This window comes from Folsomia candida, unplaced genomic scaffold, assembly GCF_002217175.1.
Source record: "Folsomia candida strain VU population unplaced genomic scaffold, ASM221717v1 Fcan01_Sc002, whole genome shotgun sequence".
NCBI lineage: Eukaryota > Metazoa > Arthropoda > Collembola > Entomobryomorpha > Isotomidae > Folsomia > Folsomia candida.
In genome coordinates, this window is record NW_019091194.1 from 13051553 (window position 1) to 13079475 (window position 27923).

Below are 27923 nucleotides of genomic sequence, written 5' to 3' on the forward strand. Positions count from 1 at the left end.
GCAACTTTTCAAAAGACGTTCCTGTCTGTATTAGCGTATTTTGCACGAAATTTTGAATTAGAAGTTGTGGTCAACACTATAGCCGAGGTGGATTAATCATTGAGAGACTCCAAAACACTTCCAAAATTTTACTATTTTTAAAAGAAGAGAGCGTAATTGGGTCAGTGGAAAGTTTTCTGCAAGAAAAACTGTCGACCACCATTTTTCTGGATCTATGACCCATTATACCAGCTGCGCCACACTATTCTCCACCGTTATGAACAAGAATTATGAAAGTATAACTACCCCAAAAATTGTGAACGTCTTTTGAAATTTTTGAAACATTAATGGCAGTTTTATTTTTTTCGCAAAGTTAGTGGTACTAGGTGGCATCATATTTTCATTAAAAAATATGTTGATAAATTTACCACCAACGACTTTTTTCCAAAACATGCTATCACGCTTCAGTCCCAAGAAATTTGGGTAGTAAGGGTACTTGAATACCTTGGTGAATTACTGGTACAGAGCCTTAACAATTTTGTGAAAAGTGATTTTTGTCTCCTATTAAAGTATGCTGAACACAAATTGTTCGAGAATGTAGCAACACAACTCAGGGGTCTTTATGTACGCAAAAAATCAAGCAAATCTGAGTAACTCTACGATAGTAAAATTTTTCTTGTAGTTACAATATGTGGCGAAACGCATAATGTATGTACGTGTTAAACAAAAGCCGGTTACCGTTTCTTGTTGATGGTATTAAATCTGGATCCTCTTCATCCAAGTCATTTTCATTTGTTGCAGGAAAAGGAATATCAATTGTGTTGGTTGGCTTTTTAGAATTGTGGTGGTAGAGCTCATCGTTTGTGGAAGATCGACGCGATGGTCGAAACTCTCGGCTGTACGACTTTTCCAACTCTGGAGCATTAATGGGATTCTTGATTCGGTGCACTATGAAAATAATTAGGGAGACCACCGAGAGGCAGACCGCCGACTGAAAAACCAAATTTAATGTTCAAAGCAACCTCGGACAACTGATTTCTTCATTTTACTCGCCTCTAATTTGTTGCGATTAGAAGCTAATTTCAAAAATTCTATTTTTATTTTAGGAAGTTTAATTATTATTTGTAAGATCACTATGCAAAACATTAAAGCTCGTCTTTAGCTTAGCCTTTGTTTGGCTGAGCGTGGTTTAACTACAATTTAATTTCTGGAATATTAGAGGAAACCACAGGAAAGGTATCAGCAAGAAAAATTTAAACTTACGGAGGCACCGATGATGATGGCAATTGTGGTTTTCTCCAAATCTCGAACTTTTGCTGAAAATAAATGTACGTATACTTTACAACCATGTAAGAAAATTGTATTTTCAAAAGGATAAGCGAGCGTACACATGTACACATATTAGCTCATTTTTGAATTTTGTGTCGCCATGACTCGTGTGTATAAAAACGACATTTATTAATACGTGGTCATAATATCCGACATGCACCCGACGTATCTGTAGGAGGCTTAATTGAATTGCGTCCAAACGCTATTTAGCTTGCCGTGTTATTAATAACACGTTTCATGCGCTCAGTAATAATCTTTATTCATGCAACATTTTCACGAGCCCCTTGTCCATTAACCACCACTTTGAAATCAATAGACTTTGGAAACTTGCAGCTTCCTGGATACATATATTGTAACGAGTAAAAACACAAACTAGTAACCCGGAGGCTGGAAATAATGCTCTTCTCATTTACTATCATCCACAAAATCCTACAGAACTATTGGCTGAACATTTGGCTAGTTTGTGGTTCGGTCGGATGGAAATTTCCAGGTGGTCGTCTTCAAAGGTTGTGCCAATCCTATCGATTCAGTTACTCGCGAGTCATTAGGAATCCAAGTGGATACAAAAAACTAGGCACTTGCTAACATGGAAAATAAAAAAAACAGAACGAACAAGTTAAACACCGTTCCATTAGTCCGGTCTCCTTTGTTCATTTTTTTTTACCTAGTATCAAGCTTAGACTATTCCTAATATTGGTCTAACAAAGGGTTACATTCTGCTGAATGTGGAATATTTATTTAAAGTATTCAATATTAGCAAATCTAGTGTGAAAGTTATTTTGGTGCAAGGTTGGTCATAATTTTTTGTTGTATGCTATGGTGGAGTTTGTCACTATATCTCCTAATTTTTGTTACAACCCGAACCACTGGAATCTCGTTTCCCAGCAAATTGCTTCATGCAACACGAGAGGAGAAAAGCCAAGTGCCATATTTCCTTCCTGTCGTCATTAAATGGAAGTAACTGTGATCATTTTGCCCACATAGACTCGTAGAATGAGAGACCAGGCACACCAAGCCAAACTGATGACTCGAATCTTGTAATTCGGACCACATCATGCTTAATACATAACAAATAATTTATAAAAATTTGGAGCCAGAACTGCTATCCTTACCAGATTGCATTGATGGATAGTTTAGTGCAATGTTGTCCATGATCGAAGGTGAACTTCTGCCCTTCCTGTTGACGGAATAAATTTTAAAGTGAAAGGTTCCATCAGGATCTAATCCACTTAGAGAGAAAGTTGGACTGGATGACGAAATATTAAAATAGAGTCCACGACGATCTGCAGGTGCAGCTTGGAAAGCTTCGAGGTAAAATGACTGTGGGAGTCCTCCGTCAAATCCTGGCTCACATGTAATTTCCACAGATGTGCTCGTCCGATTTATAATGCTGCAGTTTTCCACAGGTTGAGGCGTATCTGCAAAAATAAATTCTCACTTTTATTTTAAGACATGAGATGACACAAAATCCACACTAATTATAGTACTCAAAAAAGAATATAAGCGGGCTGTGACACTGTGACAAGACTGTTACTCTACTGAACCGAAGTAATGATATCTTGTGACTGGTAAATAAACACAGGTCGCAGGTCAAGGTGGCGACCGTTATCACTATTAACCACACAAGTAGTCCCAACTTGCCACTTTGGATTTCTTAAAGTGTACACATCCGTATACACGATACTCTTGCAATAAATATTTATACACGTCATATTTATGCATGTCATGCATATATTAACCCAATATTTAAATTCAATTAAAATTTATATAGCACATTATTACGCAAATTTTGTTCCTAACCAAATTTCGAGTAAAAGCAAAATCAGTGCATTTTTGCATTTTCATTTTTGCATTTTCATTTGTATGTTAAAATATTTAACAAAATCAACAAATTACAAATGCAAAATATGCACACAAGAACACCTTGAGGATGGCATTATACATTATTTAAACATTATTACATTATTGTCATTATTATTTACATATTACTACATTAATAAATTTAAGAACCTCAAAGGTTCTTTAGTTTTCCAATAAAATAAAAAGTTTCTACACGCTCCCTTAATCACTTATGTAGATAAAGACTTTTGTCATTTATGTATCTCGCCATCGTCGACTTGTTCTTTCATCATTTATAGAATCCGAAGGTGTGACAAAAAATGTATGTGGGTATCTATGCATGCATGCATTTCCGTATCTGGATGCACATGCTTATTAAATTTCTACAATGTGTAGCTGCTATAGAACAGAGTATATATGCATATATATGATAAAGTATTCTTCGACTTTACTATAAAAATGAAAACATTTTCCTGCATGCCATATCCTTTTGGTAATCAAATCAATTGAAAGCATTAGTGGTACGTATTTAGTGCCAATGCGCCGTATGCTGCCTTAAATGAAGGATTGATTTTTTTTCTACGCCAGAACTACACATGTGAGACTGGATGTGTAACAAATAATTCGTGGTTTTAAACATATAGCCTAAGAGTTGAGCGAGAAATTAAAGCCAATCTGTAACTTCGTTTATATACACATAATAATGCGTAAATTTTCATGACAACACGAATTTGATGCTAAAATTGCCACCTGCCCCTAACTTTCACATTTATTAAGGGGTGAAAGCCCTTTATAAGATCGTTATGTCCGTCTGTCCGTAGCTCCGATAACTTTTGAACGAGAAGACATAGAGACTTGAAATTTTGAACGTAAACTCCTAACGTTAAGAGACACGTCGAGTTCAAAGATGGGCACTGTAGGTCACACCCTGAAGGGTAAAAAATGGTAAAAAAGGTCACCAATGATAAATCCGAAACATGTCAATTTGAAGTGAAATTTAACCCAGAATTCAATGGGGACCTCCATTTTGACCTCAGAGGTCACGAACGGCCACTTGAAGGTCACAAAAGGTCATCAACTGTTCAATTTGATACATATGACATAAATGTCGCAAACGTGTCACTTTTAACAGATTTTCAAAAACAATATTATATTCGCTTTGAAGCATGACATACTGCTTTCACCCCTTGGTTACATGCGTTTCAATGGTTTATTTGTAGTTAGAATTTAAAGGCCGACTATCAACTTAATTGAAAAAACCGTCCTATCATAGTACATATTAGGAAACATAATAAAAAGCCTATAGTCATACTCATGACAGCGATTTATCTCGCTTCACAACTCATGTAGCAAATAATTTGCGAAATAAAAACATGACTAAAAATAACAAATTACTCACTACCGATTTTAAGTTTTTGCCGCTAATACAACTCAACCCAACCTTAACCATACATTTAATTGCTTACAAAAAATCATGTAATCGATTCCTAAAAATGTAGGAATCATTCCAAAAATTAGTCAAAGCCCCTTTATGGATCCTTAGCGGCCGTAAAATGTGTACAATCATATATACACACATACTAGTCCTGTTTGCAGCCAAAAAGTGCAAAAAAAGTTCCGAAAATGTTAAAAAATAAGTTACAAAAGTAAAGTACGACCTTGCCAGGATTCGAACCTGGAATCTTTTGATCCGTAGTCAAACGCGTTATCCGTTGCGCCACAAGGCCATGTGTTGTTAGACTCTGGTTTACAGCATGTACTAGCTTCACAATAGCAACTGCACATCATTTAAAACAAACATAACTTTTCTCTTGCTTATCTTGTCATGACACGTGACGGAGAGAATAAAAGTGACCAATTGTCGATGAAATTGTCTTGTAGCTGGACAATCTGACCTGTGTCAACACTGAAATATAACCGGATACTAATTTTGTGGAACAAACATGTATAAATTTTGTATGCATGTCAATTAGAGGTGAGCTGGATCGCCATTCTTTGAGACCGACCCGTCCAAATTCACCCCAATGCTACATATTATTTATTTACAACAGTTTATTAAGTAGCGCAAGCTACTTTATGCGATGACTTAGTTAGTCTGTCTGTCCGTCTGTCAGCACGATAAATAGAGAACCGATTGAGATAATCGAAATCGGTTTGCGGTATCATACATACGACCCTACGGGGAGGATTCTGTAAACTTTTGGGGTTAACCGGACCACACCTACCGGGGCGCCAACTATGTATATCCTAATAATAATAATGACGCGTCATATTACCCTGTCTATTCTTGTTTTACTATTAGAACCTGCAGTCGAACCGTTTCTCAATGGTCGCTGGCCTCGATAAGTAAATCATGTCCATACTCATATTATATAAAATGTCAAACAACTGAGCATATCTAACAAGGGAGGAGTCTAGTCATTTCGGAAAAAAATAATAAATAATAAATAACAAATAAATAATAAATAAATAAATAGTAAATAAATAAATAAATAATAACTATAAACTATAAACTATAAATAATAAAATAAACAAATAATAAATAAATGAATAATAAGAAAATAATAAATATTATAAATACAACCCAAGTCCAACCAGTTGCGTACCTGATTGACAGCAGGTATTTAAGGATACTGGACAATTTGTGTAGTTTTATCATATTACTAGTTAATACTGAGTATCTTTGCTTGCACGATTCTATGCCTGATCTTATAAGGAATATTTTCAACCCCTTCATTACTTAGAAGTAGGAATATATATATATAGAACATTCAATTGTCTTACTAACTTTAAGACTCACATATGTATGTATATATACATGTTGCCCTTCAGTGATGCCTGCTCTTCACTTTTGGTTAAGGTTTTCACATTTTCGTTAGGCTACCTGACTAGTGGAGGGCACAGTTCATTCACTCTTAAGTCGCCCGCCCAGGTGTTTCAGAAGAAGATTATGAGGTAGAAGACATTGTAGATTTAAAATGGGAGAACGACACGATTCTTTACAAGGTTCAGTGGAAAGGGATGGTAAGCCCTAACCATTAAATTTTAATTTTATTACTCTACGAAAGCCTGACTTTTCAGCAACAATTCAATCCCCCGTCACAAACTGAACAGTATAATTGTTTCCCGCAACTACATAATGAGATTTTGCCAGGACCGACGAATGAGTAGAACAGCGAGATCGACACGTTCCACTCCTTCATTCGCGGGTTCTAACAACTCACGCGAGTCTAGTAGAAGTAGAAATTCCCGTCGGAGCTCTAAATCCATTTCTACAAGGAAAAAAAACAAAAAAAATCAATCAGGCCGCCAGGAAGTCACTTAGGGTGATTAAACTAAATAAGTTAATGTCCATTGAGTAGATGAGCAGACCTACTAAATGGAGTTTTATGTATCTAAAAATCATGAATCAGGCAATTCAACCCCAGCCGTAGGAGAGGGACACTTATTCATCCCATACTAAAATGTCATTGAAAATACAGTTTCAAACGGTTCACTTATGATACTGTTCACGTTAAGAGAAAAATCATTCCAATTAATATTTAGTTCTATACCTGAGGCGTAAAGAACACTTGCCAATATGCTTGTTCCTGGAATCTATTTAAGCATGAATTTGGTTCAGAAAATTATTTAAGAGAGCCAATCGGTATCGTCGTTAGTATATTTCTAATGCGAAACCTTTTGCCAACGGTTAAAATTACCGCTTCTTGTAAAATTTATTACGATAAAATTATTCACTTCAACTATTCAGAAAGTAAGATGAGTAAGTATTTGGAATGAAGGGAATGAAGGGAAAAAGTATGCCGGGAAAAATAATTAGGAATTGAGTAAGCAATGAGTTGCAATCATTTTGTATTAATGAAGGCATAACCGTTACTTTTATTTAAAGTTAAATTTGGCTCAAGATAAGGATTGTATCGTTGTCATAAAAAATGTGGCACTTACTTTCCTTTAATCTTTTGAAAATAGTTCTGTTGACAAAAATTACCATATCATTGTCACTCAATTGCGGTTTTCTTTGTGTGTCTCGTAAATACCTAATAACATTTGGTGACATATTATACACAGAAATGTTTATGTGGCTGCAAAGTTGCTGAATACATTAAAAACTGAAATCAAGATTATTTAACTTACTTGCATTTTGCCCCAATTTCGTTTGATGTCAATGTTGGAGCAAATTCGTAGGCTTAATTTGGTGCGTTCTGATTTCAGTTCTAATTTTTCAGAAATTGAAGATGTTTGCCCAAATTATAAAAATGCTCTATCCATTTGTAGCCACACAACCGAAATACTCGATCAAGTATTTAGGCTTAGAGAGTAGAAAAAATTGCAAATCATCATATTCATAATTTAAGCATTGTACATACCAGAGAATAAACCTTGGTCGGGCAGTGGTATCCTGTGCCCGGGCAAGAAACATTGCGAGATAGGCGAATGCCCGACCATGGTTTAAAGCCTGGTACATACAAGATTACATACATACATAGATTACAGGTGTACATATAAGACAGTAGGCAAAAAAGATTTATTCCTGTACGTAAACTCACAATGATACAGGATTAAGAAAAGCTGTATGAGAAGTAATTATCCATACAATATGGTAATCTGGTTTTCCATTTGTTTTGGTTTGTATGTAGTTCTGCATTTGCTGGCACGGGTGTGAAAAATAGCAGCAAAAACTGATGGTGATGAAGAATCATGAAGCACAGCACTTGAAGTTACTGTTGTTGGAAAGTAGCTCATACAAGTCAACCTGTAATAACTTTCTGCTGCCAAAGGTTAATCATCACCGCTTTAGTTACATAAATTTCATGACATATGCATAAATAGTTACTAGTTATTTTATTCTCCTCTTCATCCGACGACATTGAATCATAAGTGGGGATAGATCATCGATTTCGATAGAGCACAATGCTGTTGTGTAAAAATTAATTACGTATGAAATCATGTTTTTGTATCTCTATAACGTTTGTTTCCACCCAGGAATGTTGCGCTGCACAAGTTCACATTTTATTTTCAAATTTGCAAACCCTGATATATGATGTTGTATGACAAGACACATACATTTACATGTATGAACACATATGTATATGCGAGAATAAATGCATTGTGGATAAAAGATGCGCCAAGTAGGCAAGGTTTGATAAAACGTATAAAGCGCATGTTTGAAGTACAATGGGTTTTACATGCTTTTACATGCATAGAATTTGCATGTGACCATCGACTACGTGGTGTTCAAGGTATTATGCGGAAGGATTCAAGAGAAGCAGAGGGGTCAATGGCATGTATTTTCAGTGCGCAAATGTGGCGTAGTTTACAAAAGTGAGTTGAAGAACAGTGCCTAACAAGAAGGCAGGTTGATCCAAGAGACAAAAGAAGTACGCACATATTTCTTGTCACCGGTGAAACCATGCTGTTTGGGCACTGGAGGGTACAGTAATCAAGAACATTGAGTAGGTTCATTGACACGGGATATAGACATGAACATATAAGATTTTCTGCATACTAAGCGGAGAATACAACCTAATTAGGCGAAAAGGTCAGAAACTAAAAAAAATACAGGGTCTATTTAGTTTGGTTTTTATTGACAAGAAACATTCCTTCGTTTGCATTGTGTACAATTTATGCGAGTTTTTTTGTTCGTTCAAACTAAATGCATGGATCTAAGAAAACGATGAATGTTTATTTTAAGGTTTACATATGTATGTATGTATGTATGTATGTATCTTTATTGCATAAATAGCCAGTAGCTCTTGCAAGTCATAATTACATAGTTAGTCAAATTTTTTGATTATAATAATTGAGATAGTAGTCAGGGGAGTAGAGGGAAAACCAGACTGTGGTGGTCGGTCTGGAAAACTTCTACCTGATTTGGGAAGGATGCCCAGATCACCATTCGGCCCTGACTACCTGAAAAACCCAGGCTCAACCAAAGAGTGACAGAGATTATAGGCGATTTACATATGGGGAAAAATGGTGACATCCAAATGAGTAGGCGACGTGCTGGCGGGGACACGACGGGTTCTGGGCTGGAGCGGAGCGTCCATGGACCACAAACTAACCAATGACCCATCAGGGTTCGGCCTAAGTGACCCCATAAAGGGGCCATGAAACACCCCACAAACTAACCCCTCCCACCGCAGCACATGACCAGGTCATGGGAACCCCGTAGACCTACCCCAGCCGCCCCCACCAGCACCGCGCACACCCACTCTTCAGTTGGCCACCCCCACATGCTCACCACCCCAATATAACACTCAAAGGTCTCACCTGGGGGAGTCCTCCAAGGCGTAGATCCTCCAGTGCACAGGGTCCGACGAGATCCATCTTCGCCTGATGGCTCAGCTTGTCGTTGCTGGGACGGGTGTGGCAGGGGGTGTCACTAGGCACGCAGGTGGGGGGTGTGAGTGGACGAGGCTCACGTGGCGTAGGGGCCTTAGGACACACTTAAGTGGCCCTGGTACACCCGCGACCCAGATGGAAGGAGATCCAGATGCAGAGCGAGAGAGAGATACGTGTTGCACTGGAGAATGCCAAGGAGGAACTCCTCTTAAGGTTTACATATACCAAAGACTTTTTACTGTGCTAAACTTTTGGGAGAACAGAGGCACAACCAATGATTTGAAAAGTATGAGTATTCTATTAATATGAACACAAGCTTCATCAACAAATTTTTTTGCAATCAGATTTGAATCCTTTTTGCTTCTATTCTTGCAAGTAATCAGCATGTACTTTTAATAATTCGTTCGCCGTGCAACATGAGTAGTATATACATATAAAGAAGGGAAAAGTGTAGGCATACTTGGATATGGGCATATTTATCCTGCGGTGTAAAATGCATGGTTGCCATTGTCCACTGACAAGGTTAGGGAGGAAGGGAAAGAGAGAGTGAAACAGAACGTGGCAACGTCGCACCCAACTTTGGGCGTACGAAAGGGATGAAAATAGGTAAGTAGATAAATTTGACCTATAGCTACATTTGCAAGTTAACAGCGTTATGTACATCTATGTCCAAGATTTAGTAGCTCTGCCCTTTTTTCCATGTCACTGGTGTTATAAATCGATACCTCTTTTGAAGAGTGGATGCTGGAACAGTTCGACGGTCAGATTCGCCTTTGCATCATCCTGCCAATTTCTAGCGTCACATTTTTCGAAACAGGGGCCAACAGACAGAATACGAAAATTGGTTTGAACGAAATCGTTTCGAATCAAGTGATACGCTTCTGTTGAGAAGGATGAATGCATTTTGTTGGCGGCCTGCAAACGCTTAATCACACCACCGCAATTTGTCTTCGAGAATACATTTACACAATTCCCATATGTCTATATCGTTGATACGCGAACAGTAAGAGCGTTCGAAATTTTCGGAGTACAGGTCTCGCTGTTATATGTTACTATTTCATTGTCACTTAACCCTTCAGAATTTCGAGCTTGAATTCCAACCTGTGACCTTAACGCGGAACTATCCACAGAAATCACAAGCACAAGGACAAAAATCCTATCGGACAGAACTGTGCTGATGATTCATTTTTACAGTAAAAACGAGATAGGAAATTTTCTTTAAATTTTAGCGGACAGGAAAGGCAAATGGAAAACCAAGTTTTAATGACCACTGATCTAAACGGAGTGAAACTTCGTTCTGCGTAACATCTATATTTAAGCCATGTTCAGTTTTGTCCCTTTGTTCAAACAAAGATAGAGGTATGGAGCGCGATGCTAATAGTAAATCTAAATGTAGCCATAGCAAGTTGTGTCCTTTCCCATCTCATTTCACCTGAGAAAATCCAACAAATTGTACAAACAAGCATTGGTATAGTTCAACTGTACATACCAATACCGTATGTAGCTTTGCCTATACGTTTCGTTGCCAGTGGTACTCGCGTTAAATATTATCACATAATATACTATATAGAGGATACCCATACTAAATACAAGTCGCATATGCTGTAAACCAAATGTTAACAATATAATTCCTTGTGGCGTAATTAGATTTGATCTTATTGTATTCTAAATAAACTGCGGCAACGCAGGGTACACAAGTAGGGCAATAATGCTGAGAATGCGATACAAAATGAAGAAAATATAGATTGCCGAATCTGAATTATTTAAAAATAATTCAATAATTAAAATTTCCTCATTTATATCTAGCCACTCTGAAAAATCGTGCATCTTACACGTTTTACTGTTTTATCAATCTTAATTAATCAATCAATCTGAACTAATTAATTAATCTTACTGTTTTACATGTCCTGCATGTTAGATCCAATTTTCATAAAAATCTCATTTTGCCCCAACCACACCCTTTGGCGCCCAGGGGGTGTGGCACAACGGGGGAACACAAAATATAACTCTATTTCATCGATAGATTCAATTTTTGTAAAAATCTCATTTTGCCCCGATCACACCCCCTGGCGCCCCGGTAGGTGTGGTCCGGTTAACCCCAAAAGTTTACAGAATCCTCCCCGTAGGGTCGTATGTATGATACCGCAAACCGATTTCGATTATCTCAATCGGTTCTCTATTTATCGTGCTGACAGACGGACAGACAGACTAACTAAGTCATCGCATAAAGTAGCTTGCGCTACTTAATAAACTGTTGTAAATAAATAATATGTAGCATTGGGGTGAATTTGGACGGGTCGGTCTCAAAGAATGGCGATCCAGCTCACCTCTAATTGACATGCATACAAAATTTATACATGTTTGTTCCACAAAATTAGTATCCGGTTATATTTCAGTGTTGACACAGGTCAGATTGTCCAGCTACAAGACAATTTCATCGACAATTGGTCACTTTTATTCTCTCCGTCACGTGTCATGACAAGATAAGCAAGAGAAAAGTTATGTTTGTTTTAAATGATGTGCAGTTGCTATTGTGAAGCTAGTACATGCTGTAAACCAGAGTCTAACAACACATGGCCTTGTGGCGCAACGGATAACGCGTTTGACTACGGATCAAAAGATTCCAGGTTCGAATCCTGGCAAGGTCGTACTTTACTTTTGTAACTTATTTTTTAACATTTTCGGAACTTTTTTTGCACTTTTTGGCTGCAAACAGGACTAGTATGTGTGTATATATGATTGTACACATTTTACGGCCGCTAAGGATCCATAAAGGGGCTTTGACTAATTTTTGGAATGATTCCTACATTTTTAGGAATCGATTACATGATTTTTTGTAAGCAATTAAATGTATGGTTAAGGTTGGGTTGAGTTGTATTAGCGGCAAAAACTTAAAATCGGTAGTGAGTAATTTGTTATTTTTAGTCATGTTTTTATTTCGCAAATTATTTGCTACATGAGTTGTGAAGCGAGATAAATCGCTGTCATGAGTATGACTATAGGCTTTTTATTATGTTTCCTAATATGTACTATGATAGGACGGTTTTTTCAATTAAGTTGATAGTCGGCCTTTAAATTCTAACTACAAATAAACCATTGAAACGCATGTAACCAAGGGGTGAAAGCAGTATGTCATGCTTCAAAGCGAATATAATATTGTTTTTGAAAATCTGTTAAAAGTGACACGTTTGCGACATTTATGTCATATGTATCAAATTGAACAGTTGATGACCTTTTGTGACCTTCAAGTGGCCGTTCGTGACCTCTGAGGTCAAAATGGAGGTCCCCATTGAATTCTGGGTTAAATTTCACTTCAAATTGACATGTTTCGGATTTATCATTGGTGACCTTTTTTACCATTTTTTACCCTTCAGGGTGTGACCTACAGTGCCCATCTTTGAACTCGACGTGTCTCTTAACGTTAGGAGTTTACGTTCAAAATTTCAAGTCTCTATGTCTTCTCGTTCAAAAGTTATCGGAGCTACGGACAGACGGACATAACGATCTTATAAAGGGCTTTCACCCCTTAATAAATGTGAAAGTTAGGGGCAGGTGGCAATTTTAGCATCAAATTCGTGTTGTCATGAAAATTTACGCATTATTATGTGTATATAAACGAAGTTACAGATTGGCTTTAATTTCTCGCTCAACTCTTAGGCTATATGTTTAAAACCACGAATTATTTGTTACACATCCAGTCTCACATGTGTAGTTCTGGCGTAGAAAAAAAATCAATCCTTCATTTAAGGCAGCATACGGCGCATTGGCACTAAATACGTACCACTAATGCTTTCAATTGATTTGATTACCAAAAGGATATGGCATGCAGGAAAATGTTTTCATTTTTATAGTAAAGTCGAAGAATACTTTATCATATATATGCATATATACTCTGTTCTATAGCAGCTACACATTGTAGAAATTTAATAAGCATGTGCATCCAGATACGGAAATGCATGCATGCATAGATACCCACATACATTTTTTGTCACACCTTCGGATTCTATAAATGATGAAAGAACAAGTCGACGATGGCGAGATACATAAATGACAAAAGTCTTTATCTACATAAGTGATTAAGGGAGCGTGTAGAATCAGGAATGCTGAATTTGCCCTCTTAGGTAAGAGAAAGCTTTTCTATTCCTTTCACCATTTTATTTCATCTTTACGAGCTCCGTGAAAAACCTTATAAGCGTCATAAAAATGAAATAATGGAGAGAATATATAGACATGAATGAAAAGGTGCAAATGTAACTCATCTCGTAATGGTTCACCTTCTTTCGTGGTGGCTTTTAGTTAAATTCTCGTTTACCACATCTCTGATTCGATCTTTTGAAACCAACGAATTATAAACCCGATTTTCCATGGAATGTGATTCAGTACCGCTCAAATTGAAATTTTAAGAAGGTTGTGACAGTGAGAATTTTATGAGGATTGAGTGAATATATAACATTTTCAATAAATGCAGAAAGACCCGCTAGTGCTGCATATGTAACGATGAGAGAGATGAAGCTGGCTCTAGCACCCGAACTATGTGACAATACTTTCTCTCATCATTACATGAGCTGCACGAGCTATCATTGAGCCGAGTTAAGTTGACGACGTCAGCCCCCTCGCTCTTTCGTAATAATCTCCTCTCTCCTGTACATACGCAGGATCATTCCCTTTCATGGTGTACGGATTTAAATGTAATAATAATATCACTTCCAGTGCACCACCAGATTCCATTCAGCACTCATCATCGTCACATTCAACTTTTTGTGCGTCAGACAATGTACTTTCCCCAGAACTTTTTACGCGCCCTAACTTCGTGTCATATTTGTACTCTGTCAATTCGACTGAAATTCAACTAACAAATAATAATGCAACACAATTCAGGGATTACCAGTTTGGTATTGGTGGTTAGGATGTCTTCTCAAAGTAGTTCTATGTAGCAAAACTACTCTTGGCATCAAATGTATTTAGAAAGTTGTTATATGCAAGGAACAACAAGTAAGATGGCTTCCCATGCCAGAATTAGTTGGTTTGATTTGATTTGATTTGATGTACGGGGAAAAGTTATTTAACTGAAATCCACCACAGTAATAGACCGCTTGTATGTATGTATCTATTTAGGTAGATAGGTGGGATGGAATGTTTTCTCAAATATGCAATTATTTGGCTGTTTTTACGCATCCTCAATATGTGTATGTCTATATATAAATAAATACGCATTTCCACCTACATGTACATTTTGACAGAGATGCGAATCACAGGGAGCAACGTGTTTTTATGTCTCCCCTGGTTTCCTAGGTGCGACGGGGGAGAAAGTAATATATCCTGACTCTTAGACAGCCAGAGGCAATGGAAGTGTGTGTTCTATCTTTCTAGTTGTTGCAACAACTTCCCCAACCTTTTCTAGCTTTGTTTTCTCCCCATTTCTTCCACTTTATTGTCAAATTTCTTCAGTGGCTAAATCCCCAGAAGTTTAGAGATCAGTGCACATTTTGTCTGACCATCCCATTTGTTGGTTTAGTGAGTCTGGGGGAGATGACGAGAAAGAAATAACGAACCCAAAGTGAACCTGTCCTATTTCACATCACTCTGTGAACTACGAACGAAATAATATCAAAATTACGAAACATTGCGAGAATTTTTTTTGCAAATAATCCATTAAGTTATTAGCTGCGTTTATATCAATAATCTTACTTCACTTTTTTTATTTAAGACTGGATTGTGTGTCATGAATAGCAAGATTTGACTTATTTATAGGAGTTGTTTTGATCTGTGACAGGAAGACCATTGAATTAATATAACGGTCCTTCGGCAGCCTAACAATGCAAGTCTTTTACGTGTACAACTCAGATCTGGTTGGGACCAATTTTATTTTGTTCGCCACAAAAAATAAGCATACCCGTATTTTTTCATTTTTCATAATGTGCTAATTTGAGCCCGGGGCGCGAATTTTAAAACATTTTTCAGCCAAAACCTCGGTTTTTAAAAATTCTGTAAATTTTCGAATTTTAGCGCGAATCCAAAAATTCGAAAACATGTCTCTTCAGAATGACTTACCTGACTTATGAAAAATCCAATTGTCTCGAAATTTGATTTTCAAAATTTTTTTCCAGTTTTTGAAATTTATTAAAATGATAAACTCGTTCAAATTTTTAATTTTTCAAAAAATAATGCATTTGAATTTTTATTAGTCAAGTAAGTCATTCTGAAGACACATGTTTTCGAATTTTTGGATTCGAGCTAAACGAATAACTAATTTACAGAATTTTTAAAAACCGAGGTTTTGGCTGAAAAATGTTTTAAAATTCGCGCCCCGCGCTCAAATTAGCGCATTATGAAAAATGAAAAAATACGGGTATGCTTATTTTTTGTGGCGAACAAAATAAAATTGGTCCCAACCAGATCTGAGTTGTACACGTAAAAGACTTGCATTGTAAGTTGCCTAGCCCAATTTTTCAGTATCGAAACGGCCTTGCGTATATAATTTGTTGGATGGATGTACATAGGTGCGTTTCTATTCTACTATTCTGCATCCAAAGGTGAATTTAATAATGCGACGTCTAAAATACATTTCATCGTCACTTTCTCACAAAGTAAATATACAAGACGTGGTCGTAGCAGTAAGGTGCAGTAGTAGAAGAGCAAAAGTAGTGAAAGGAGGAAAAATGCCGCAATTTATATTGCGTGTGGAAGGATCGTTAAATCAACTTTTTGGTCTATTCACTGACTCCAGTAGTCCTAGATTCTCTTTTCTATTCTCTGCATTACATTTGGAATGACATTATATTACTTAGTTATTGAACTGCAGTACTACACCTACTATCCTTATTGCTACGTATGTACTACATACACGCATACTATATACTACCATCTCTGAATCCATTGTCAATACTTTTTCTTGGTCTTCACAGTTCTTTGCACCAACTTATGTAATTCTTCATCCATACACTTTTATGTGCGGCATTTACAGTTTACTTTTCGTATTTTTTTGACTTGTGAAGGCTAATGGCGTAATTTAACTTGAATTATCCATTGAAATGTTCCTGAGAACAAGCTATAGTCCGATGTGATCAGGTAGACCGTAGAGTCGTAGGCTGTAAACAGTAGAACTTCTATCTACTTGGGTCAAGTTTTTCCAATGTGGTAAAAAAACAGGCCACTTCTGCCATAAAAGTCTAAACTAATGTGATGATGGAATTACTATTACCGAATAAAATTTGTAATTCAGATGCTTGGTTGCAACTATTTAACGAGTTATTATTGCGTCCTCTAACCTTCAACCTTTGCGTGTTTTATTAATAATAAACAAGTCTGCCATCAAATCAACCCAGACTATGTACACATACGTTTTTTTCTTAACTGATTTTTTTCATTCATTGAGTTAGAGGGTATACGTACGTTATGGTAATCAAGCTAAGTATAAGTCGTACGTATGCATTTACGTACATATAGTATGTATGTATACTATTCTCTAACGTGTACTCATATGGATATGATATTGGTCATATAAACTGTCTGGCGATATTCGTGTAACGACTTGTGACATTAAAATAATAAAACTTGCTTGCTTATTTCCCGTGTCAATCAAATATCGCAGTATAAACTTAAGAAAACACATATGTATGTGCTCGTAAACACCACTTTCTTTCCTATTCTAACCAAGTGCAATGGATTTAAAATACCAACATGCACCTTGGTGGTATTGCAGCGGAAATGATAAGATATGATTTAATCTCAAGGAAACAATCTATCCTGGGATATTTTTCTATTTGTTTTTTTCTAGTTCAAGAGCAGATGTAGACATACGTAGAAACTACGTACATAAATTCACTTTATTATTTACTGCATTCATTCACCTCGCCACACTAGAGTGAGTGAAACTAATTTATTGCATGCACCACAATTTATCTTATAAAAGGTGTGGCTCTTTTACCTGGATAACATTGAAACCATCCATATGTCAAATTTGTGGTTTCATGTTACAAACACCAAATCCAAATCTCCAGTAAATTTTTTTCTACAGTTGCATGTTATGCTACAAGACAGGAATCTATTACAATTTCCCCAGCCAACAGCACAATTCACCTCAAAATAGGCAAATTTAAAATAATTGGTTTTACCTGGCATGATCATTTGAACGATATGACAGGATCAAAGAAGAGAGAGAACATCATGCGTCTCAGCTCCGGAGGAGGAGGAGACGCCATGTGTTTGCTCATGTGTAAGTAATACAGTAGTTTTGGAAAGTTTGTTCGGGTGAAATTAAGTTACCTAAATGACTAGAAGAGATAATTATCGACTTGCCTTCAGTTTCACCCATGTCTCGGGAATTGGGGGGAAGAAGAGAATGAATGCTTTATGCCGTAGTTTGGATACTGCTTATAGTTAGATATGTCGACTAGCTGAATGGGTGTAGCAAGTACCATTATTGTACACTATTATTTTTAGAAAAAAAAACGTACCGGCGGGCACGATCTGATATATGCACGGCCTCTCCGCAGTCCCAATGGAGTTCTGAGCCCAGCACAGAAGCGTTCCAAAATCCTCTTCGGAGCTAGAATGGTAAAAATAATTGTAATGAGAATATTTGATGCAGAGTGAGAAGGTTTCTCACCGGAGGTTGTAGAAAAGAAAACTTTTTGATCCTTGGCTGGTGTAAATCTCCGGCTCCAAATCCACAGCTTCTCCAACCGTATTTGTGTGAGCCCAGTGGAATCGCAAGGACTCTGGCAGAGCATCCATCTCGCAAGTTATGTTTACGTCCTCTGAGTTGCCATTGGCACATGAAATTGACAATAAATGTGATAAAGGCCTTGTGTATTTATTGCAAAGAATGACAATTTACGTTGGTACCAACCTGACCGAGAGGCAGCGATAATTACTGGGGTTCCTTCTGCACTTGACAAGTCATTTCGACAGGTCGGAGCATCTGGTGGAGCAACACAGACAAGAGAAAATATAGATACAGCACTTCTCTCTCTCTCTCTCGCTCTCCTAATTCCACATAACTTTCTCCTCAACTCCTAATTCATTCAGACCAAAGGCAACTTTACCTCGTCCTGTTCGCAACTTCCCTCAAACAAAATAGGTATCTTTTCTCCTCGGATGGAGATACACATTTGTATTGCTCTGTTGTCCGTACAAATTCACTACTTTCTAGAGTTTATTGTAATTGTGACTAACTGGCTGCAAAATAATTACAATTTGTTGGACTTTGAAATTAATTCATGAAACTTTATTTGGTTATTAAACGTTCCCTGTTACACATCTCTGTTTGGAGTGAAGATGTATAACACACTTTGCTATTTGGCCAACTTTAATCAACTAGAGATTCTCGTTTGCCTGGCACAAATATGTATTTTTTAAACACAACTTACACATCACTTTCAGCTCAACCGGATTAGATCGCCCTTCACCCTAAAACGTAATAAAAATGGAATTTTTGTGTAATTTCTCCAAAAATACAACTACTGCAAATATGAAACATTACCTCATTATTGGTGGCACTGCATACATAAATTCCTGCAGAAGCTCTTGTTACTTTCTGGAGGGCCAAGCTTTGATTGGACATTATGATCCCCGAAGTTGGCGTATGTTTCAGATTTTCTCCCTAAAAATTAGGTAAAAAATTTAAATTTCAAAACATGCATGTTTTAAGTTTGAACTTACAAAATTGCAACTAACAAGGGAACCTTAAGTACTGTCACATCTCGATTTCCTTTCGAATCGTCTTAATTGATAGATAATTTAGTGTACATAAAACTTTATAGAACATACGGTGCAAAATCACGTTTTTGCGAAACATTTGGCGAAAGCTGCACTAAAACGTGCCATTTTTCCCATGCTTTTAACATAGAAAACAGCCTTCGGAATGAAGTTTATAAATTATATACCTGTCCATAATTTCATGCTGCTCACCAATATGCAAAAAATGCAAACATTGTTCAATTTTTTTCAAATTGCGAAAATCTGCAAAATTTTCTAAATTTTAATTCCGTCGTTTTTTGAAATTTTAACCAAATTTAAATGTTAAACTTCTTTTATTTAAGCATTGCAAAAAGTTTTCAAAGAATAATTATTTTTCTTATTGCAACAAAATTGCCGAAAGTTTTCCAAAATTGAAGCTCATACTTTTTTCATGAAAAAAGATATAATGACTAATGCCAGTTTATTTTAAGTATTTTTCAAAACTGTTGGTTATATTTGTTTTTGCAAGTTGTAATAAATTTTGGGAGTTTATGCCGTCAGCTTTTAACATATTCAACAAAATTTCTTTTCCATGGAAAAGAAATAGTCAAAAAAAGTAGTCAAAGTAGTCAAAAAAATACGAAAATTTCTTTTCCATGGAAAAGAAATTTTGTTGAATATGTTAAAAGCTGACGGCATAAACTCCCAAAATTTATTACAACTTGCAAAAACAAATATAACCAACAGTTTTGAAAAATACTTAAAATAAACTGGCATTAGTCATTATATCTTTTTTCATGAAAAAAGTATGAGCTTCAATTTTGGAAAACTTTCGGCAATTTTGTTGCAATAAGAAAAATAATTATTCTTTGAAAACTTTTTGCAATGCTTAAATAAAAGAAGTTTAACATTTAAATTTGGTTAAAATTTCAAAAAACGACGGAATTAAAATTTAGAAAATTTTGCAGATTTTCGCAATTTGAAAAAAATTGAACAATGTTTGCATTTTTTGCATATTGGTGAGCAGCATGAAATTATGGACAGGTATATAATTTATAAACTTCATTCCGAAGGCTGTTTTCTATGTTAAAAGCATGGGAAAAATGGCACGTTTTAGTGCAGCTTTCGCCAAATGTTTCGCAAAAACGTGATTTTGCACCGTATGTTCTATAAAGTTTTATGTACACTAAATTATCTATCAATTAAGATGATTCGAAAGGAAATCGAGGTGTGACAGTACTTAAGGTTCCCTTGTAAGTACTCAGCAAATTAATATAAAAAAGTCTTAGCTTAAAATGCTTCAAATAACAGATTATACTTTTATAGAGGGTTTTTATTTCGCTAATGACAAAAACTATAAAAAAATCTAGTCGCAGCATAACCAATGACCCATGTCAATAAGAATTTTGGAGTAATCAGTAGAGTTACATAATAAGTAGTATCTGTAGTAAATAGTAAAGGGCGTTTGACGTCATTCATCTTCAACCCTTAACGATATTAATGCAACATAATGTTTAATTTATTCATCAACCACAAATAACAAAGCAGAAGGAACTCTGTGATCTTATTTGGCCTATAACTAATGACTGTTTCTTATTCAAACTGCTGGGTAAATCAGATGCACTAAAATTTATAGATGAACTATAAAGGAATCAACCTGTGAGGAGAAAGGGCCACACATTAAACAGCTTAGTGTAGTTAGTTGTGCGTATACTATTTTGTCATGGGAGCAGCAGAGCATAGACGTAGTAAGCAGAACTCTCTTTCCTAATGAAGTCATTACTTATACAGATAAGAAACAAAGTGAAAGTTTATGTTGTGCAGGCTTCGTCAGTATTCTGCTGAAAAATCGTGCCTTCCGATGAGACGACGACGACAACTACTTGTATATACCGGGAATTCTTGTTTTTCTACTTTCTTTTATGTCCTTAGCTGCTCAAAAGTCAATGGCAGTGACTGGCTACCAAAGTCAAACCGGAGGAGCACAACGGCTTCATGTCATCAGCCCGTAATGTCAATCTTGTCATAGAGACCTGAGTGAAGTTGATGCTAGTGAGGTTTTAATGCTAATGAAAGGCTCGGGTAATATATCACTGACAGTTGGTTTTTGGCCAGAGTTTTGTAATCCCAACCTACCCATGCTCCCATCAAAACCGTATCAATTCTGTATGTATGCGTATGCACTGTATATGTATAATACGTGTGTGTACCTAGCTCTGAACGGCTAGATTTCGTCAACCCGATACCTATAGATAAATTCGGAGCGAATTGTTTTATTCGTCGTCAAGGGAAAATGGAAAGAAACCTTATGGATGGTTGGTTGGAAGTACCAACGGACCAGTTTATCCTAGAAAAATATGATTTGTGCCCAGACCTACAACTAAATATGAACCGTGATGAAAACGAACATCAAAGCTCAAAGTGAAACGATTGATTTTTTCAGCTTGTCATTTCCCTTTAACCACACAATAACACAGCACGCACAAAAGTAAGGAAAAATAAAGTTTACGACTTTCCCTTAGTGGCCGTGTGACGTTCTGATTTGTGAAAGCATAGCAATGTTGAACGTATTTAGTGCAGCAGGGGACAATTTAAAGGCAGACCACACGCCCGTTCTACATAAACTGGTGGGCACACCAACCTAGGTATATATCTACATGTATTTATATATGCATACCTGCAAACCTTCCTGTACTCCCAATTATTCTTACTTATACGTAACAACAAAAGCTTTCTAGTTGCTAAATACACCTTTGACCATTATTAGATATAGTTAGAGGCAATTATAATTTACGCAAGAAATATCTCCATACATGGTGATTTATTCAACTGTGTATTTCATGTGCAAGCAGTCTCAACAACAACCGAATGACCGACTTAGATTATCGGATTGCTGATAGCCGAGAGGGTGAAAGTGGGTCCGTCGTGTGGTAGCAGTGAAGGAATGCACATATGAAACCTAGCACTTGACTGAATATTTAATAAAGTTGTGCGAATAATATTTCAACTCAACATGCATACAACACAGTCACACACTCACGAAATATGGTGTGGCTAAATAATATAACAGAACAATTCACATATGTAAATATGTAAACTGAAACCATCAATTTCATTTTCATTCAAATTTCTTTAACATGAAACCTAGAATCGCATTAAATCAAAATAATAGGTGTACTGTTACTTCACGTGTTGTCAAAAATTCAACACACGTATTAACGTATATCTTTAATCGTTGTTTAATAAGTCCAGTGTTACATATATGCACGGCTAGAAAACTAACTCCTTGAACGATTTTTGGTTCAATGCTAGAGAAAATTATGCGTTGGTAAGTTTATTTTTTAATGTGTCGAGTTATTTACTTATATTTCAAAAGCAACTTTTTATGATGATCAACAGTATGGGAAAAGTTCACTTACATTGTGGTACCATGTTAATTTTACAGCAGGCGGATTAGCTCTGATTACACATTCATAGTAAACATCGTCTTGGAACTTGATTGCGTTCGGGTTGATAGAGGACCCCAACCGAAGAGACAATATTGGCGAATCTATTGAGAACAAAGAAACATCACTTGTCAATGCAGGCCTTTGTAAAACTTATGATCAGATCAAATGAGTAAACTATAGGCGCACATCATTACATACACATACATATACGTCAGGTCGTAGCTACACTTAATCCTACCTTACCTGCTATACACGTACATAACATACAGCTCCAAGTAATATTTACAAGAACAGCATGTACGATATTCCTTTCTCTCTCCTGGTACGAAATGACAATGATAGGTATGTTTGCTTTCACCAATATATAGATAGATTCTTATATTAACATGATATGCGAACAAGTTGTGATCGGATTAAGCACGTATGTTATTACATGGATGTAGTCATCCGTCCGTGTACAACATGAGAAGCGGATAATCAAATATTAGAATACGCTCCCCCAGTATTCTCTTATTAGGTTTGCCTTCTTCTTGCCTTGATTCCAGCCCAGCCAAGCAATCTCATTTCTCACATGAACAATGAATAAACAGTAATGAGTTTCCCAATACCAGGAACAATTGCACACAAATAGTTCAAAGCTTGTGGAAACGTGAATATTTCCTGTTTTACTAAATAAGACAAGTCAATAAGAACTCGATTTGTTAACGCTCAACAATTTCGAGTTGTAGTATCACGCACTGCATTAAAAATTGTAGTGAAGCCTAAGCATGCCAACTAAATATATACATATTCACATATCTAGATATGGATTACAGTTTGGTCATTTGAATTAGAGACTCTTTTTGCATTTTGCAATTTTTCCCAGGATAGCAACTAATTAAAATTAAAAATCGCGAAGAGCCGTTCGTAGACTTATGCAATGAATTATTTGATAGCAATTGTATTTTTTAGTTGGCATACAATTTGTGAACAGCTCTTTCTAGATTTTTTAAATATTTTTCTTAGTTACCAGAAAATTTGAAAATTTACCAAAAGAGTCTCTAATTCAAATGACCAAACTGTAAGACAATATCTAAATATACAAAATAATTCTATATCGTTGAGAGTTAACAATCAAAATTAGTGTTGACTTTTGCTTCTCTGATCCAAGGACGATAAAGGTTTAGACAGAAAATTTGCCATAATTTTGAAAAAAATCACAATGAACTGTCACCAACCACAAAATGTGTTCCTTTCCATGGAGATTGTTTCAACGTGGGTATCCAGATATTGTCAGTGAACTCGCTGATATTTCAATTCAATGCAGCTCGTAAGGACCACACCATCAGAGACATCCATTTATAATTTACTTTCGGGCAGATTTAAGGAGCGATGAAGTAAAGCCCACCATTACAGCTTTCCTCTAAAGCCCATTTCCCGTCCAATTTACTAAATCAACTAACCCAGTTTACTTAACGAGAGGAACCATAACAACCCATGAGATAAGCATTTCAAACCCATTTCCATTATTCCATCATGCATCCGATCCACAGCTCTTCCGTCAGTTCCGCCTCCCCGTCATCATCTTCTGCAGTTTCAGAGAATTGAAAGTCTGAATTGATTTTCTATTTGTATTTACATTCGGATTCAATGAAATCACGAGTACTTTGGATTTGGAATGATGAGTAAGAGTATTTATTCCCCCATCCTCTCTTTGGTCTTTTTGTATTTAGATTTATCCGTGTAACTTCAGTAGTAAAATTAGCATGCGCATCATCGGGATTTAATTCAGAATAAAGCAAGCAAAAGTACCAAAATATCTTAGATTAAAGATTTTGCATTTGTCATGCATGCAACCTTGCTGTTTTCTCAAACCACGAGCTACAGCAAGTCGGCACGGGTTTTTATTTCTGCCTCTACTTTCACTTGTTTGGTTTCATGTTCCAGAACCTGGTAACGGCATGAACAGAAATCCAAGAAATTTGCCTGTTTCGGGCACATTTCCACAATAAGAAGCGTTGGTTTCTACGAGGTTGTAAAGTTGTTGGGTATGCTTGGTGGATAAAGTTCAGATCAGCAGCCTAATCCTAAGTTCTCTGCGGCATTCTCTATCACGTCTCCTTTCATGCCCAGATTACTCCAATTCTCTCCCCCGAATCGATTTATAATGGAAAATTACACTGCTCTTATCTGCACGATAACATCACAGCAACCGAAAATACTTTGTATATTTGTACAGATTTCAAGCACTTTTAAAATAATTTGAATTGGACTGTACAATTTTTAGCGTTTCAATGTAATTAAAATATTATTGACCCGAATTTCAGTCTATAACTTGCCTAAAATTTCTCTGATGAAGGTAATTTAACTGGTAGTTGCATTTAGTTGTTACATGAATTCGATTTCTCCAGGCATTTCACATTTCCTAAAATTCAGGGAATGCCAAAAGTTGTGGTTTCACAATTTCAAGTTATGCTAAAATTCGACAGATATCTTATCAACTTCAAGTCTCTACTGTGTCGTTATCAGATTTTTTGGTTGAAAGGGCCACCATTCCAATAAGAAAGGGTCAATTGTCAATCGTTTGTATTCATGAGAAAACTTTACTGCATACCAAGAAATGCAAGAAAACAGATGCACAAAGCATAAGGAATGCAAGAAAACGTATGCCATTGTTACTCCGGGATCCCATCATAGTACATACGAGAGTCGGATAAATTGCTTGCCAACCAACCCACCCGTCTACTCAGCGTATTTAAGTGCAGAAAAATTCCAACAAAATAGTTTAGGTTTCGGAAAAACTTGACTAAAAATTTGCCCGTGTTGGATGGAGAACAACCCGAGACACGAGATAGCTTCGAGTGGGGAATGCATAAGCAATATATTACGGTGTCAGGAGGGTAAAAATGTGCAAATGTCACTACCCCTGCCCATTCCATACTCATTTTGAATATTCTGCTTTCGATACCAACGCCCCTACGTGTGTGTGTGTGTCACGGCGAGTGGTTTTGTGGGTTCGATCGTAAAAAAGAAGAATATGTGTACGTACCCATAACCAGTTACCACGTGCAGCTTACTTGAATAAGCTGCATGGGTATGGGCAATTTCAAGAGCTCGCCTTATTTGTGAACTTTGATTCGACATTTTCCTATAGGAACATAAAAACAATAAAACCAACACCGACTCCACGTTCTCTGACCACTTCCTACCTTCTTACATACGTAGGTACATATTTATTCCGTGCATTCGTCCTTGTCGTCGTGACCAATTGATACTTATAATTCTGCATGGCGAAATGGCTTTTCGATAAAACCAGGAAATAAAATGAAATTCATGCAGCCTGCATCGATTGGATTCACAACGTGTTATACGATACCACCACCCACCCGAAAGGGCCCAAACTACGCAGTTAAATTGACAGACGATGATGCTAAATTCGCAACCAATGTAATACTTTGGTGGTGATGGTTGGATTGTGTAGCAGTAAAGATTTCTCCAATTTTCGAATTTCGACGAAAGTGTCAAATCAGACTCATCCTGTCAGATACAAATCCTCTCCCATTGTGATCATCTGATTGTGATGTGATTGTATAATCCGACGAGTCCTGCACCACTACATTGAGAAAATATGACTTTCTCTCCCACCAGACACCAACCCGCGAACCAACGAGCACACCGAGATATAGGTGCTTTCCCTTTCAATTCGCCCGTTGTTGGTGGTGAGTTGGGGTCTGGTCACGAACAAATTCTTAGTTCTTGACTCAAGTCAAGATCCGCATCCTCTAATCCACACTCATTGTAACTGGCAGAGGAAATTGCATTTCAAATAACGAGTTACTGATGCGTGCACATTCAACATTCTGAAGCACGAGGCTGACGACAGACGGGAGTTGGAAAGACATTTGCTGCCTCCTCCTCTTTCTGACTAGTGATGCGGTGGCACATATACGTACATACGTACATATGTATGTATGATGGTGACTGGTAGGGTTTGAACTACTCCTTAATAAAACCTTTCACTTTTCACCACGTTTGAGTGGACAAGTCCGTGTGGGTCAAAAAATTTCAACATCATTTTTGGTCTAATCCACCGTGTTTGAACAGTGCAGTTCTTTTTTTATATAATATAATGAAACCATAGTATGATTTTTTCAACTTGATTATCTTATCAAATAAAATACAGCTAACTTAGAAAAATCGACGCAATGAATTATACAACCATCAAATTCAACTTCTCGCTTTCTTTCTGAAAATATCTTTCTATACTTGTCAAGAATGTAATGGAAATATTTAGTGTGGAGAAACAGCGTTACGCCCACCACATTAAAAATGTAACGTTAGATCGTTTGTTCCTCATCGCTCATGTTTCTTGGTTCACCTAATCCGAAGGGTGGGAGTGTCTCTTCGAAACAAGTCTGTAATGGTTTAATGGCACTCTTTTCGCACAATGGGGTGAAAGTGAAAAACTTACACACAACGCGTAGCTGCCAAAAGTCCTCGATTGCAGTGCCAGGCAGCAGAGGGTTTGAGGCTCGACAAATCAAGCGTTTCCCATCAAACTCTGGAGTAGGAGTGAAGAGCAGCCTGGACACTGAAGTATTACTTGACCTGGATTCCTGCAATAAGTAAAGTTAATTACAATCCGATTTCTATTAACAAAATTTTGGTGCCAATACATCAAGAAAAAATAAATACTTAGCCCTGCATTGGATATGTACATATACTTTAATTATTAAGTACTACAAAGGTGCATTCTTTCCTGTTACTATGTTATGTAAATATTTACATAAACTTACATTGTATGCATACATACATAGTTATCAGACATGGTGCGACAGAATTCTGCGCGGTACAGATACTCACTGCATTACAGCATATGTACAGATACAAATGGGACATATAAAAAATATTTCATTCGACTAACAAATTGTGTTTAAATGCAAATGCAACTTTATGAGTGGTACATGTTGTAAAATATAGTCATAAACTATATGACTCGGAATATGTATGTATTTACTGACACACACGCAGTATGTTAGCAGAAAATTGCAGAAGGAGTATGTACATGTATGTGCGACAGAGAGGGAGATCATAAAATTACAATAAAACTCGTGTGCCACTATAGTGGCATCTTTCATCATATCAAATGTCTCTTGTCTCTAGCACTGGACTGGCGGAGGCCTGCATATTAGGCAGACAAAAGGTGAAAAATTGCCGACACACACCCCTTGTAATCCGAAGGCACAATAAATGGAGAGGAGATAGAATACGGGGCTCAGTGAGAGCAGAGTATACACTTTACAACATTTAAGAAATTTTACTCTC

At 36.7% G+C, this 27923-nt stretch overlaps 1 protein-coding gene and 2 non-coding genes across 4 annotated transcripts in view; 1 reads left to right on the forward strand and 2 right to left on the reverse strand.

Moving 5' to 3' along the window:
* LOC110844859 overlaps positions 1-27923 on the reverse strand; it is an 81367-nt gene that overhangs the window by 6835 nt on the left and 46609 nt on the right. For both annotated transcript variants that reach the window (XR_004833998.1, XM_035847911.1), the window contains exons 12-21: positions 27070-27214; positions 22590-22720; positions 18974-19093; positions 18861-18900; positions 18341-18412; positions 18098-18248; positions 17946-18037; positions 2421-2726; positions 1243-1295; positions 718-970 (exon numbers count right to left, since the gene is read on the reverse strand). Coding sequence is in view for 1 of the 2 variants with exons in the window: in XM_035847911.1 (XP_035703804.1) it covers positions 718-970; positions 1243-1295; positions 2421-2726; positions 17946-18037; positions 18098-18248; positions 18341-18412; positions 18861-18900; positions 18974-19093; positions 22590-22720; positions 27070-27214 (1363 nt within the window). In the remaining variant the exon portion in view is untranslated. The remainder of the gene's footprint in view (positions 1-717; positions 971-1242; positions 1296-2420; positions 2727-17945; positions 18038-18097; positions 18249-18340; positions 18413-18860; positions 18901-18973; positions 19094-22589; positions 22721-27069; positions 27215-27923) is intronic.
* Trnar-acg lies at positions 4802-4874 on the reverse strand. Its single transcript has one exon. It is a non-coding gene; the product is annotated as a tRNA-Arg (tRNA).
* Trnar-acg lies at positions 12065-12137 on the forward strand. The gene has a single exon. It is a non-coding gene; the product is annotated as a tRNA-Arg (tRNA).